At 39.5% G+C, this 16511-nt stretch overlaps 1 protein-coding gene across 1 annotated transcript in view; it reads right to left on the bottom strand.

The window, feature by feature from the left end:
- The window catches only part of VPS37A (VPS37A subunit of ESCRT-I), a 55264-nt gene continuing 38753 nt past the window's right edge, over positions 1-16511 (bottom strand). Inside the window, exons 4-12 of the mRNA XM_063458061.1 lie at positions 13975-14075; positions 11288-11477; positions 10398-10468; positions 9271-9398; positions 8860-8918; positions 8696-8764; positions 6963-7106; positions 3938-4018; positions 1-315 (exon numbers count right to left, since the gene is read on the bottom strand). Of these exons, the coding sequence (XP_063314131.1) occupies positions 3938-4018; positions 6963-7106; positions 8696-8764; positions 8860-8918; positions 9271-9398; positions 10398-10468; positions 11288-11477; positions 13975-14075 (843 nt within the window). The 3' untranslated portion in view covers positions 1-315. The remainder of the gene's footprint in view (positions 316-3937; positions 4019-6962; positions 7107-8695; positions 8765-8859; positions 8919-9270; positions 9399-10397; positions 10469-11287; positions 11478-13974; positions 14076-16511) is intronic.

The following is a 16511-nucleotide window of genomic DNA, read 5'->3' as shown; positions in this document are numbered from 1 at the left end:
TTCCCATTAAATAGATATTTAATATAAATCATTGCAATATGAGTAACAGAAAATAAAAATATATTAGAATTAATTACAATGGATGCAGTTTTGTTCTTAAGTCTGAAGACCAGGATCTCTTGAAGTAAACATGTAGCAAATGATAGGTTAAGTTGTACAAAAAAGATCCTACCAAATTAACTGTCAATAAAACATAATACAATCAAGTATAATTCAACGTTATTCAACTTTTTTTTCCTTTTCAAATCATAAATATAAAATGTGCTTTCTAGGACTCCTACTACCACTCCACATGGAAAATCAACTTCAAATGGTCTGGCGGGAGAAGAAGACAAAAAAAAAAAAAAAAATTTGGTTAATGACAGGGAAACCACAAATGTTTGATTTTTTAAATTTATTTTTATTTTTTCAAATCTTGCAGACGTAGCGAATAACATTTTCCTAAATAAAGGATAACAATAATATATAAAGTGGATCTATATATGCAAAAGAAAAAAATATTCTAAAAATATATTAATAAGCAACTTGAATAGGACAGCAGCTAATCTCAAAATATAGGTGACTTAATATCAGTACGATATACCAAAACAAGATTAGCGCTAAAAATAGTAATGAAGTAACAAACATTTATCATATACGCTAAATACATAAAAAAAAAAAAAATCAGTAAATACACATCCTCCTAAAAAAAATAAAAAATATTCTGGGAAATAATATATAGCAGGAGCAAGTAGGAGAGATATACAATATATAGAAGTCCCAGGCTGCTCACTGTTTAGTAGCCATGCCGCATACTCACACCATAGCCTTACTCACTAATATTAAGTCATTTTTACTTAGAATTAGTAAAGTTGGCTGAAAGACCAATTTTGATTTTTTTAGTAGATCGTTCCCTAATACCGTGGGAATTGGGGAGCTATCTACCAACACTGACAGGATTGGCATCTCATTCATTCGAATCGAACAAAATGCATAAAATGTTGTGCTAATACGAATGGACAAACTGTACTTATTCTGTTAGGACGTCCGAACTGCAAATGAAGCGCAATGTAAACAAAGCAGCAGAGGTGAGTATTGTGGGTAAAAAAATTTGACCATAGGAAATAGAGCGGACTTAAGCTTCTCCTTTGCTCAAAGAAGGTCAAGCGTAGGAAAAATACATAAGACAAAGTAGTTTCTACTTTGTCTTATGTTTTAAAAAAAACTAGATCATATGAAGAATAGAAGAACAGATTCTGAGGGAGGAAGCTATTGGGGAAAGGTACGTCTGGCATGGCCGTGCCGCTTTAAGGCCTCTACTCACCGGTATATTCTTTAACCCCTTAAGGACACATGACATGTGTGTCATGATTCCCTTTTATTCCAGAAGTTTGGTCCTTAAGGGGTTAATCAACTTATACGGCAGCTCTGAGCTGTAGGAGATTGCATGGGAGATTTACTCAACTTTTGCTCAAAAAATTTGTTGAGTAAAAAATCCTGGTAACATTTTGTACTAAAAAGCACATAAATACCTCCAGAATGTATATAAAAACAGGGATTTTTGCTACAAGATGTTAATAGGGCTGTGGGAAATTAACATGAAATAACTGCAGGTGATTTAACAAATAGTTTATAAACAAAACATAAACTAGCAGTTTGCTTTTAGTCGCACTGGCTGTGACCAAGTTCAATACTGAACAGGTGTTAATGCCTTTTTTCCTGGATTGTGTCATCATAACCTTAGCAATGCAGTGCAACTGGTCTAATCTGTCCAGGTAAGCACATTCGGAATATATGCACAGCAGAACAAGAACAGAAGGTTCAGGACAAATAAAGAATGAAACGTTGAACTGCATTGATCCTTGCAGTATTCCAGAGGTTTCTGTTACATTTAACAGATCAAACAATTATTTGTAAACAAACAATACATTTTAAAACAATAAAAAAAAACAAAAAAAACTTTTATTTTCTTTGTTTAAAAGCAGAAAGACTTTTCAGTGGAAACAATCCAAACTGAATTTGTCACAATATTTGTCTAAGGAATAGCACTCTTTAGGTTTCTTAATGCCAAATTATTTTTTGCCATGTAATATATCAATCACACAGCCAAACTAGTGCCACCACAAACATGCATTTAATACGTATATCTAGGATTATAAACTCTTTGTGGCTTAAAGAAACATGCCAATGGAAAAGGTTTCATTTTATTTTTCTGACTAATTTAGCGGATATACCTCCAATGAAAATGCAAAGTAAGGAAGAAGGGAAACAAAGTATGATTAATGAAGGCAGACTTAGAGATGTTTATAGTAAGACAGGGCTGGCATTTGGGAGAGAAGTGATAGATTTCACAGTGGTACACGGTTAGAAAGTGTACGCACGAGCCTCGCTCACACAATCCTATAGACTTCACTTGCAAGCAGCACTGTGAGGGCGTCTGCATGTAGAAGAAACTAATGATGCCACGTTGAAAAATTAAAAAACAGGACACAATACAATTCGGCAAGCTAACTACTTTAGGTGTGTGGAGTGTCCGTTTAAATTAAATGTGACCTAAGTAATCAAAGTTCCAATCGCAGACAAGCCATATCTGCTTTAAAAAAAAAAAAAAATATATATAAGAAAAAGTATAAATTTTCATGTTTTTATTGTAAAAACTGTTACAGCTTTTATTGTTGAAAGTAAAAAACAAAAAAAATGTAACATCCCCTAGTGCAATTAACTATTAGGGTTGGGTAAGCAGAGTATTTTCTCAGTCTAAACTATCATTAACATCTGAATTTGATAAGTCTTTCTCCAGAGGCAAACTTTGAATGTTGTCACCTGAATCTGCCTTCACAGCAGACATGTGCAATGAGTTTTAAGTCCTAGAAAATGGATTGCTGGGCCCTAATAAAATGTATCACATGAAGTCAAGAATGGCTATAAAGCCATTAGTTACAACTTACTGTATTGATTATAGTACAAGGAAACAAACTAAATTAGCGCCAACCTTAAATACCAGTGTTCAAGCAGGAAACCTATATTTCGTTTGGTGGTGGGACATATTTAGACTTTTTTTTACCCATTTAGTTTAAGTGCTAAAGTGTTTCCTGGATATGCTCCAGAATTACATATGAGGCCGTAAGAAAACCCCCCGGCATTTTGCACACTCATGGCAGCAAAAAAAACGTAATCGCTAAACATTGGAAATCCACTACTATCCTCACCCCAGACATGCTGATTAAATCTGTCAACTTCGAAGAAATGGTGTATAAAATCCAAAGCAACAGTCCTCGTTTCAGCAAAGTGCGGTACTCCTGAGATAGGTTATTCTCTCTGCAACCATAATCACAACTCCTACTCAAGTGTACACTTTTCCTCCAGCCCTCTCTCCTTCCATTTCCCATCCAGCTCTATCCCAGCTCATAGCAAGCTGACCCACATTTGTGTCTTCTGTGCAAGCTCTCATGACTATGTTACTTGCTGATGGGACACACTGTGTATTAAGCTGGAATGTTCATTACTTTGTGTACTTATGCCTACAACCATTACAAATGATGCTTTTAAAAATATACCACCAACCCCCCCCCCCCCCCAAAAAAAACAGAATCGTGTTGCTGTTGTTCTTTGTGACATATTTGTGAGCATCTAGAATGCTTTGTGTACATTTTGTGTGTATTCTGCCTCAAACTCGGCATCAGAATCAAAGTGTTGACAGGGAACACCAGAATTTTTATTATTTTATACTGAAAAAAAATACATAAATGAAATATATTGTCAAACAACAAAAACCCAAGACAAAAATAATAATAATAATAATAATACAAAATAGTACAAAGTAGTGAAAAAAATAAGATTTCATAATTCACCCCATAAAAACTTGAACAGGAAAAGGTGCAGATTCTTCTTTTTTTTATTACGAGAACTTTGATACAGTTACACCAAAATGTGTAAAATGAAAGACATAGCAGAATACCTATAATGGTGCATGGTATTGGCTGTGCAGGGATATTGCTTGCTGTAATTTCTCTTCTTTGGCTCTTCTGCTGTGGCAACTCTGTACAAGAGATAAACAGAGCAATAAACAGCTAGAACAACAACATCCCACAACCTTACTAAATGGATGAAGAGATTATCCATGATTCAGCGAAGATAAAATGAATGATGCATATAGCAACGTCTTCGAGTACACCGGTTTCATGCAATGCCTTTTATTATCACAGCTTCGGTTAAATTTATAGTTCTGCAAACTAAAATAAACATTAATAAGATGTACAACTGTATAGTTTGTAAGGCAGGGCCTTGTAATACAAATCGTACATTGAACATGGCAGCTTGATTAAAATAGATTAACTTTGTGTATTACAAAGCCAGGCACTTATTCACTGAAATGTATAAACTCCACTACTGAAATACTGGACAGTAGTTACCGTATATACTCGAGTATAAGCCGACCCGAATATAAGCCGAGGCCCCTAATTTTACCCCAAAAAACTGGGAAAACTTATTGACTCGAGTATAAGAATAGGGTGAGAAATGCAGCAGCTACTGGTAAATTTCTAAATAAAATTAGATCCTAAAAAAAATATATTAATTGAATATTTATTTACAGTGTGTGTATAATGAGTGCAGCGTGTGTGTGTGTGTATGAGTGCAGTGTGTGTGTGTGTGTGTATGAGTGCAGTGTGTGTGTGTGTGTATATGAGTGCAGTGTGTGTGTGTGTGTATATGAGTGCAGTGTGTGTGTGTGTGTGTATATGAGTGCAGTGTGTGTGTGTGTGTGTATATGAGTGCAGTGTGTGTGTGTGTGTATGAGTGCAGTGTGTGTGTGTGTGTATGAGTGCAGTGTGTGTGTGTGTATGAGTGCAGTGTGTGTGTGTGTATGAGTGCAGTGTGTGTGTGTTGCAGAGCCTTGGTGGGGGGTGGGCAATGTTTTTTTAATTTCTGCATATTATTTTTCCTACATAATCAGCATGGATAGATTGCTTGTTTGATAGGGACTACGCTAAAATTAAATGTAGAAAGTTTGTGATTATTTGTGCATAATCTATGCCATCAATTTATATTCATTTAATGTTCCAACTATGTTTTTTTGCTCAATTTGTCCCACCATATTTATAGACTTGTGAGAGCAATATTGTTTTCTAATAACTTTATTATATATGTGGAAGATCTGCTTGGCAATCTCAGACCCAATATATACTCACCTGTACAAACGCTTTGCTAGAAGGCAGGATAATACTATGACAATGATTTGGAATTGGTACAAGACCCACTTCTAGACAGTGAGGACTAGCATAGATGCTGTGACAGAAGTTAGCAAGTCCCTTAGGTCAGAGCTGGCACAAAGGTTTAAAGTCTCAAAAGATCCAATGGGACAGAACAGACAAAGACAGTAATACATTTTTTTTTTTCGTCCCCCCTCCCTGCTTGATACATAGCAGGGAGGGGGGCTCTCCTTCCCTGGTGGTCCAGTGGCATTGGTAGTTCAGTGGGGGGGGGCTGTGGGGGCTGTCAGAGCTGTACTTACCTTTCCTGCAGCTCCTGTCAGCTCTCTGCGCCGTCCGTTCTGCTCTTCTGTCAGCTCCCAGTGTAAATCTCGCGAGAGCCGCGGCTCTCGCGAGAATTACACTGGGAGCTGACCGAGGTGCTGAACGGACGGCGCGGAGGAGGAGAGAGCTGACAGGAGCTGCAGGAAAGGTAAGTTACAGCTCTGCCAGCCCCCCTCTTCCCCAGTCTGTATTATGGCAATGCAAATTGCCATAATACAGACTATTGACTCGAGTATAAGCCGAGTTGGGGTTTTTTAGCACAAAAAATGTGCTAAAAAACTCGGCTTATACTCGAGTATATACGGTATGTGACTATGTGGCTTTTGTATTGGAATATTCAGGGCTACACGTCAATGGAACCTTCTGGAAGGGGCAGATCTCATAAGATTCTCATAATGCATAATCAATATATCTAACAGTAGCATTGCCTTCAAAGCAAACTGAAAGTTTGAGTGGATAAAATAAATTAAAAAATAAAAATTAATAATTAAAAAATAAAATAAATGAATTCATTGCAGAGGAGTCTTTTACAGGTACTTACACTATTTGCTTACCAGGCACATTAAACAATTATGAGACAGGAATATATAGTTTAACCCCTTAAGGACACATGACATGTGTGACATGTCATGATTCCATTTTATTCCAGAAGTTTGGTCCTTAAGGGGTTAATTGAGTTCTCTATAGATTGCGGATGCCATAGAAAAATGTATTAAATATTTATTTTAGAGCAATAATGAGTAAACTTTACCACCGCATATGTTTATTATTAACTTAAATGTTACACAATACCTAACAAAAAAATGCTAATGATCTGCCAAAAATCTGAGGTTCAAAACTTAGCCATCACCACTTTACACTGAAGCTTATTGATGCAATGTGTAGATTAAAGGACCGCTATAGGCACCCAGACCACGTCAGCTTAATGAAGTGGTCTGGGTGCCAGGTCCAGCTAGGTTTAACCCTTTTTACAGTAAATATAGCAGTTTCAGATAAACTGCTATGTTTACCTATGGGTTCATCCAGCCTCTAGTGGCTGTCTCATTGACAAAGACGCCAGCGTCCATAGGAAAGCATTGAGAATGCTTTCCTATGAGACTGGCTGAATGCGCGTGCGGCTCTTGCCCCGCATGCGCATTCAGCCGGTGACGTCAGAAGAGGGAGGAGGATCCCAGTGCAGAGGGAGCCCGGCGCTGGAGAAAAGGTAAGGGATTAACCCCTTCAGCGCCACGGGAGTAGGACCGTGAGGGTGGGGGCACCCTCAGGGCACTATAGTGCCAGGAAAACAAGTATGTTTTCCTGGCACTATAGTGGTCCTTTAAACTGCATAGCCTACTTGAACAGGATTTTGTAATTCTAATGTGGATAAGAGATCTACTTTAAAAACCACCATTCTATAAATAGACTTAACAAAAAGCAACAATGCAATGACTAAATTCAGGTGTTTACCGTTCTCTTTTCCATGAAGATGTTGACAAAATCGTCTATTTCTGTTTTTCCCTCAAGGAAGTTTTCAGCAATACTATCAGATTCCTCTTCTGCCTCGTGAGCTGCAACCTTGAGTCTGGCCTGCAGAGCACTCAAGCTGCAACTCTAGGAAGGGAAGAATGGAAAATGCAAGAAAAAATAAAATTAAAAAATATCACAATATAGCATATACCAGAATGAGTGCTGCAATAGCGTAAAGTCATGAACAAAATATTCTACACAGAATATTTCATACCAAGTATATCTAGGTGCACTTTGTGCATAGGAGTAAGGAACATAATTGTAATATAACGTATAAGCAATTCGTACCTGTGTATCTGGGTCTAGAAATGAGGATATGAAGTTTGGGTTAGCCTTGACCTTGGGCATTAGTGTCCTGCCTCTTAAAGGATCCAGTAAGTATTCTGGCATAAAGATTGTGGTTTGCATCGAATCATTCAATACAAATAAGGTATCAGGAAATACCAGGTAATGAAGAATCTCTTAGTATTTATCTTTATGGAGCACTGTCTCCAAATAGTCCAAGTTAAATAGACTTGGTCTTCTATTAAAGGTTGAGTGAAGGCGTGGGGGAAAAAATGGTTTGACTCAAGCATCCCAAACGTGGGCAGATCAAACTTGAGAGCGGGCAGTGCGTGGGCATACTAGAGGTGGTTGTTACAGAAGCACAACACCGACATGGGTGAGGACATGACCGAGCTGGATCAGAAGGGAGGCGAGCTAATATCTCACAATTTTACATTAAATACAGGGTCAGCTGCCGGCCCAGTAGTGATGTTAGTGAGCGCAGGACTTATCTTTTTGTATTTACTTTGTATCACACAGCCTTGTTACAATGCTGCCGCCCATCCCATGTGTTCCCTATTAAGGGTTAATATATAGGGGTGTATATATAAAAAAAATACCCCTCTCTGTTTTATTAGAGATATCTTTGCCAGAAGCTCAAGGAAGCAGGCTGAAGGGTCAGTGTTGGGACCCACTTAGGGGGTTCTGCCTTGACGTTGGCAGGCGGGCATTCCCTCCAATGGCCATTGGAGCAACTAAATGACCTCCATTTGTCTAAATATACATAGGGATTGAGGAGAGAGCGCAGGTAACTTTCTTTTCTTTGTTTTTACTATATATTGGGGCTGATGTGTACTGTAGTCATTGCTGCCAGCCCAGTAGTGATGGGAGTGAGCGCAGGACTTCTCTTTTTGTATTTGAATTTAAAATGTAAGGTCTAAATAGCCAAAGTGGAAAAATGTTTGAATTCAATTATGCTTTCCATTCAACTACTCTGGCCTTAAGTTTGAAATTCACTTTAAATTCTCACTTTAGTAAATAATTCTGAGTGTGTCTGATATTCATTTTTAAAAGACCTTCACAAGTGATAAAACGTGGCGGCTACCCAATGTTCTACGCTGCAAAGGGAACTTTTAAAAGCTAAATCAAGCCAAATAAAGAAAAGATTTCAATAAAAGGACCCAAGGGGCTTCAAGAACCCTTGACCAGGTTTGCTACGGAGGTCGACATAAAACCCAATTTCCACAGTAACCAAACATTACACAAGCTTTTCTCAGCTTGATGAATACGCTTTTATCTGTATTAACATTTGTAGGCACCTTCAACCAAACTGCGCAGAGTTTTAACTAGTTAATTAGTTCACAATTAGCAATCTGGCTACTTTCAAACAAGAAGTCAGAGAATAATACCTCACTCAGCTCATGCTGTCGCTGTAACTTTTTCTCAAATGAACCTTTCATTTGGGTGAGAAGTTCATACTGGAAGAGAACAAAATGAGAAAAGAAAGCGAATCAGAAAGACTAAGAAAAGAAACTAAGTCTTAATTCCTGTACAATACCATCAGTACACTTACCTTTTCAAGTAGCATCTGTCGTTTTGATTCTAGAATGGGTTCCAACTGCAGGTTCTTTCCTAGAAGCAATCAAGCAGCTATTTAGGTATAAAATAATGAAAATTTATATTTATTCAAATCAACTCGCATATGATAAAACAAGAATGAAATACATTTACCACCGGCAGGAAAACTACATTTTACGGTTATTCATCAATGAGAGAATGCCATAAAAAGAAGGCAAAAATGACAGGTTTAAAATGTTTACTTTGTAATGAAGTAAAATAGTAAAATGCAGTTCGCCAAGTTCAAAATGTCATACATCATGTGTAGTACATACATTCCTAAAGCAAAAATGAGAAAATGGCAGGTTTCTAAACCCTATATCCATCCAGCAAGACGAATAGATAAACTGATGGGGAAATCACTTACTCGCCAATTCCTCAATGTTCTTTACCAGATCTTCTTTATCTGTGATGACCTGCTTTAACTGGGGGAGATTTATAAACTGCTCTAGGAGAAAGTCGTCTTGCTCCACCATTTCTGAGAGCTGAGAGACACTGTGGGGGAGAAAAACAAATTATACGGCACCACGTGAGCTACAACCATTTGAAACAACAACTGAGGTACATATTATATATATCCTAAGAAAGTTCACTTTGGAACCGAAACATCCACCTTTTTATTGGCAAAAATCTGAATAAAAGCTGATATTATACAAAGTTCCTGGAGGGTTGCTTATATTTCAGCAATGTATATATAAAATACATTTACATCTGGATGGTTTCAATTTGAAAACTCTCCAGCATCGCATGAGAGTCTATTAGCATGGAGTATAGCATAGTAACTCCTATTTATATTATGTTTGCTTGATTTAGTGAGACACCTTTTTAAAGTCTATTTTTCTTCAAGACAGAAAATATAAAGTTTGGAGAAAAAGTGTATACATTGTTAATTCTTTTTACTGAAATATTCTTAAACATACTTATTTAATCTACATTTTTTTTTTTTTTGCCAATTTGAGGTCTATTGATAGTCTATGACTTTAAAAAATAAAAATAAAGTCTTTAAGATTAACAATAAAAAGAAATATGTCACTCATAAGCAGGGTAATGCTTTCCGTGTCCATTTTATAATGCTGTGAAAGATTAATATTGGTCCTTAAAGTGTTAATAATGCCAACCATGAAGAATTGCTTTTTTAGAATGATCGGAAGCTTGCAGACAGATTTCAGCAAACTCTGTGAAATCACAGACTGGCTAATGTATCCAGTATTAAACAAACAATTAGAATGTTTACTACACTAATTGCATCCATAATACAGTTTCTCCAAACTACCTTCCAGGAGGAAACCAATAAACAACACCGCAGGCATTGTCAGCTTGCATAAAGACTGCCTACCATTGGTGTTTAGCTATAGTTTTAAAGGGTGTGTGTAATAAACCCTATCATTTTAAGCTAGTTAGCAGGCATTATTGCATCATTAGGAAGGAACAAGGAACGGCAGCTGTCTGGTTCATGCATATAAAGAGACAATATAAAAAGGTGTAACAAGTCACCTAAATTCAGCGAGTTCAGGAAATGTGTCAGGTAGTTCAGGCATCTTGTATGTAAAACCATTAATTCCCACCTAGATGAGAGAGAGATAGTTAGATGTTATCATTACTGTGTGTGAATATAAAAAAAAGGAGGCCGAGCACTGCTAACATTCTGTATCAGAGCTATAATGTAATGAACACTGCCTTATTTATTCTGTCTTCATATTAGGCTAATTGCAACACACATCCACGTGACTTGAAGAGGAATTAGCAGTACTGGTCTATAAAGCTGCATGCTCATTATATTGCTGTAAAAAGCAAACTGATCATTTCCATAAAGTTACTTAAAGCTGCCGCTACTTTAAAGTTGGAAGGAAAGGTCAGCTGTCTTTACTCATGCAAGTCTTATTCTTCTGCTGCGAGCCACGAGACTCACAGAGCTCGTAGATGTTACGAAATATTTTCCATAGAGCACAAACAAAACCACATTGCTCAACTCCATTACCACCCTTTAAGACAATTTAAATATCTACTGTCACAAGGTCAAAAGCGATTGATGAGTTGATCCAAGTAGCAAGTCATACCACTGGGACAAAAGTGAGAGAGCCTGCATACACAGGAGAGACTGTGCAGTTATAGACATCTGGATAGACCAAGGAGAGAGAGGACAACCACAAAACCAGTAGTTAGTGGAGGATTCTAGAGGGAAGGACCTGGGATAATATCACGCCTGCTGTAAACCCTCAGGGTCTGTGATCACGGACAGCAGGGTTTTTACTTCTGTCTCTGGGTGAATTGGAAGATTATACTTATATTAAAAAAAGTCAATTGGCACTTTATGTACTGCGTCATCCCTACTTGAATATAAAAAAAAAGGTGTATTTTACAGCCTTGGCATACAATGAACTCACTTCTGAAGTAGGAACTGGAATAGGCAGCTCAGTGATCAAGCCGCAGGAAGGTGCTGCAGCTTTGGAAGTGCTATAGATAGCAGGAACAGGTTCAGGAACTGATCTATTGGTTTCTTGAGTTGGGTAGGAAGGGAGAAATGGAAATGCTGAATGGGTGTACGCTGGTATTCCAGAGGGACTGCTGTACATGCTGAAAGAAAAATATAATTCACAGCATAATGCCTTCATGCTATTGCAATATTGGCATACCATTCATAATGCACAAATCAGATGTCACATAACATTAACTTTTTTTAAATTACATTCTTAATCACACAATTCATAAACAAACAAAACTAATAACAATCATCATAATTCATCACTCTCTACACTACAGTTACCCTTCTATAAAATCTTGATCATATTTAATATCATAATTTATAATTAAATGAAATGGGCTACTAGATTCAAGTGTTCAAACATGTCTATCAACTTAAGCAAAGTCTAAAAACCACACTTGAAGATGGGCAACGTTTTCCCATACCACAGTGTCCAATACCAGCATCCCCTTGGTTCCTAGAAACATAAAACGTGTTCTTTGGGCATTTGTTGAACAAGATGAAATCATCCCATCTTAAAAAAACAAACACACATACCTTATCACTGTAACTGTGGTACAGACACAAGGTACATGAGTTCAACACAGAGTTACCCTAAAATCCTATTAAACTCTAGAAGACACTAAGCCACAGATAAGGTCTGACAGGCTAAGCAAGGATGAAACCGAGCCTCCTGCTCTGCACGAGCCACTGGGATTAACATCAATCTTCCATTCCTAGTATACCTGCTGTATAAAAATCAGGATATAAATAGCCTGATCTGATTCAACAATGCCTCTGCATTAAAGCATGGGTTCATATGCAGGTGAGAGGGAATGTCTCTCTTGTAATAAATGCACAAGCTTCTCAATAAAGTCCTACTTTATATGAAGACAAAACACACCAAATGGTGGATAGCGCACTAATAGATGTAAATTAACTGTGATATTTATCATTATATAATACAACACACGTGTTATGAAGCAGACAGTGTAACTACCCCTACTTTATATGAGATTGATAAAATACTACAGGCTACCGTTAGAGTGAAACCATTTACACATGCAAGTGCTGCTGCTGCAACTTCTAGGAAAGTCAAAAGCATATTCTACATCAGCGGTTGATGTCCGGCTACCTTTAGATACAGTATTTCTTATAATATGTAAAAATGTGTTTTGAGTGTCATCCCCAAATGATTAACATTGGGGGATGAATGTAAAATATTATTGTAAAACTACATACTGGGCGAGAATGAATATTTGTGAGACTTTGTTACAGGATTTTTCCAATAGGAAGATGCCAGCAAAAAGTAGTCTATTAGATATGTACTTTCCACTAATGCATGATCATAATAAAGGATTGAACAACATTGTGTTAATTTATATTTAGTCCGTAAACTATATTGACTAGTACTGGGAAGTCAACATGTCCTACTAAAGTGTATAGAACATGCAAATGGAATGGCCATTAACAGGCAGTCCTGAACCTTCTTACAACTTTTTTTGGCACATAATGGGATACTTAAGCTAAAATAACTTTAGCTTCATGATGTGGTTTTGGTGTATAGATCATGTCCCTGCGGTCTTGCTGTTCTATTCTCTGCCATTTAAGAGTTAGATAATTCTGTTTGCCTACACACTTCCTGTAAAAAGATATACGTTTTAAATGTTCTTAAATTAGAATCTTATCTCCGGCACTGTTAGTTGCCTGCTAGAGCCTGTAGGAACTTCATGACAGCGTTTAAGGTTCAATTAACAAAGAAAGAGGTAATGGATTCTAAAGTAAACACACTGTGCTGTAATTTCCCGAGTGAAAATTAAACATTTTTTCTCAAGGAGGATGTGTGAGTTATTGACAAGCTTGGTGTGGCTGGGGCTGCCTAAACAGAAACAAAAGCAAGGCAATTTACTACTAAATGGTAGAGAATTTAGTAGTGAGATTGAAGGGACATCATTTCTAGACTAAAACTGCTTTGTTAAGCTAAACCTATTATGGTGCTTAGCGTATCCCTATAATTGCAGCTAAAACTAGTCTAACAAAGCATAGCAAGGATAAATACCAACCAAATGCCAATCCAAAAACATTGTCTTAAAATAAGTTTGTCAGATGATGTGTTTATTAGTGAGAAGATGAAAAAAATATGATAATCAAAGTAATTAAACAAATGTTTGGTTCCACTCTATAAAGATGGTACATGCTTTTATTGGTCATACAAACATACAATAAATTACCGGTAACAGAATGATGGTTGAAAAATGTTCAAGAAATCCTAAAACTCATTAGAACAGCTTTGATAAACTAGATAAAGAAGGAAATTAGTAACTATGCCAAATCGGGGGTGGTAGTAGTATAGAATAATCTGGGAAGCAGCTGGAAAGGCAACCTGGCAAAGCGTTATTTTATAGCTAGACTCCTGCACACATAGGGTAATCTCTGTCAAGTACCTGACAAACTGATATAAACACCTAATAAATCAAAGGGTTTTACAAGATCATTGTTTGTAGCCATGAGGAGTGCCCCAATCAGCTTTATTGGAAATAAGGCTAATAGGATTCAGTTACAGTTTGCAGATATTAAAATGCACAAACAAAACCAACAAAAAACACTTACTAAGGAAAAGAGCCAGAGTTGGGAGCCACTGTAGGAGGATTCTTCCAGAACTCATCCAGCAAACTCTGTACTATTTTTCCAAGGTCTGAGTGCATGGTAAACTGAAGTAAATACATAAATCCAGAACAATGTTCAATTAAAGAATTATATAGACATTTTGGTTACTTAAAGTTCTTCACAAAACACTTTATGTAGGACACAATGTATTGCATCTAGCATGATGCTCGCTGGATATGTAACATCTGTACATCAGAATGTTTTCTCATACCCTTGGCAGGGACCCAAATGATATACATAGCATAAGCTACAGACATTGCTAGAGGTTTAAAAGACTGATGCCCCAGACCCCTTGAAAAGTGGTGGAATTAAAAAAAACAAAACAAAAAAAAAAAAAACACTTTTCCTAGTTTCATACACTGTGGATGCTGTTTTGTAAGTCGGTGGAACACATCCAGAGAGAGGAAAGAAAAGAAAAATGAAACAAGAAAAACTGAAAACCGCCACACACTGTACTATTGCTCCTGAGATGGGTCAGTGTGAATAGAAACAAAAGCTTATACCGTGTCAATCTGGACAGTAAGTCCACCTCTACTTTGGAACTCCACCTACCAGATCAGAAATGGTCATCAAAGGATTATCTGCATATGAACCATGAGCTTTTGCTATCTGTAGATCCAGTGAGTACATGATTACAGTTAGCAATGTGAAACCTCTGTAGCCCATGGATCAGCGCAGCTAAGAGGAATAGGCCTTGACAGAGCCAGGAGGTAGGCATGGCAGCCACAGGAAGTTAGTGACAGCTAGCATGCTGGGTAGGGCGGAGCCATAAGGGGATAATTTACACCAGCCATTATATGAAGTGGCCATTTTAACTGAACCTAAGCTTACCTGTCAGTTGTGAAAGCTGCCTGCCCTGGAGGGAGAAGGCAGCAGCATGGAGGCAGCATAGAAGAACAGAGCAGTATTGAGGCAGGAGGCAGCATGGAGGTACAGGAGAGGCTGGAGTGAGCTGCTGCTGCATGCTCACTCCCATCAGCCTCAGACAGAACTCCAAGCAAGCCAAACACAAAGGTTGTGGAAGAAATCGTGGCTGGTGGCTGCAGGAGCAGCTGGGGGGCCCTGAGCATGTCTGCTTCCCCCCCCCCGCGGCGACGGAACGGAGGCCGGCAAGGAGAGCGAGGCCGCCCCAGTGGCAGCCCGGGAGTGACATCGGCAGTTCGGCGGCGCAAGAGCCTGTCAGGCAGCGGCAAGGGGACAGCTGAAAATGAGGTCGGAAAGCAGGCGGGAGTTGGAGGGCAGCCGGCGCCGTCTGTTCGACGCGGCGCCGGTCAGGCAAGGTGGCAGGCCATGATGAGGCCGCACAGGAAGAGCGCCCATTGTCATAAGGCGGGGTGGGGGGGCGGGAAAGCACGAAGGACAGCGGAATCCAGCATGACATGATGGCCGCCGGGCAGGGAGAGCGGCAAGAGGCGTCCTGGTGAGTCTGCCCCTGGTGGCATACCTGAGGGACAGGGGGAATGATGCAAGGGGCCAGCAGTGTACAAGCGGTCCCCCCACCAATGGGCAGGCGGGGGGGGGGGGGTCCAGGTCAGAGGTGAAGGAAGGGGATAGTGAAAGCAGCAGGCGGAGTCTTCACAGGCACAGCAGAGCAGCTATGGAGGGGAAGGCCAGCAACCAGGATTAATTAAAGGGGCCACAAGTGGATGTGGCGGCCGGGGAGAGGCCAGGTACTGCAAGCAGAGGGCAGAAGAGAGGACAAGGACGGGTGGAAATGGACGTAAGGGACAAAGGGAAGTGGGAGCCCCCAGGAGCAGGAACACAGGAGGAGCGTCAGCAGGTGTGAGTACGGGAGGGAGCAGCGCAGGGACAATGACAGGCGCAGCAGGAGGTCGGATGAGGGATGGAGGAGCAGGTGAGGAGCCCGTCAAGAAGTCTGTGTGGTAGGAGGAGATCCAGTTCCTAGGAGAGGAGGAGGTCTCAGTGCAGCGCTTCAGCTTCATCTGGCAGGATTTCACTACGGCAGAGGCGTGACGCCTGCGGCCAGGAAGGTCAGGCAGCAAGAAGGAGCAGAGATTAGGACGACAGAACAGAGCGCAGGGAGGAAGGGCTGGTAAGGCTATATCAGAACAGACTACCCAGGTTATCTTCTCCCAGCAGGTCTACAGGCTTGAGGCGTGACCAGCGCGGACAGGAGTCGCCGTCCACCGGATACTCCAGAGCCTGACGGAAGGACAGCGCAGAAGGGGGTTCGGGCGGTGAGTCAATAAACACACCACACTTTTTAAATTGCAAAAATAATTTTAGAGTCATGATCAAGGAAAAAAGGGGCCGTGCGGAAGGGTGGGGTCACCGGAGGGCGGTCGGGAGGCAGAAGTTAGGGTGGTGGTGACGGCGTGCCGGGAAGGGGAATACGGTGTACCGGTACCGGGGACATCCGATGGGGCAGGAGAACAGTTAGATGTGTGGCAATATTCCAGGTGCGGCGCAACGAAATGGGCATGTGTCCTTCGCGGGGACATTGGGGGGTCACTTGAAGG

The sequence above is a fragment of the Pelobates fuscus genome, chromosome 6 (genome assembly GCF_036172605.1).
Source record: "Pelobates fuscus isolate aPelFus1 chromosome 6, aPelFus1.pri, whole genome shotgun sequence".
NCBI classification, from domain to species: Eukaryota; Metazoa; Chordata; class Amphibia; order Anura; family Pelobatidae; genus Pelobates; species Pelobates fuscus.
Note: the sequence above shows the minus strand (reverse complement) of the source record. Positions and strands in the feature narration are given on the sequence as shown.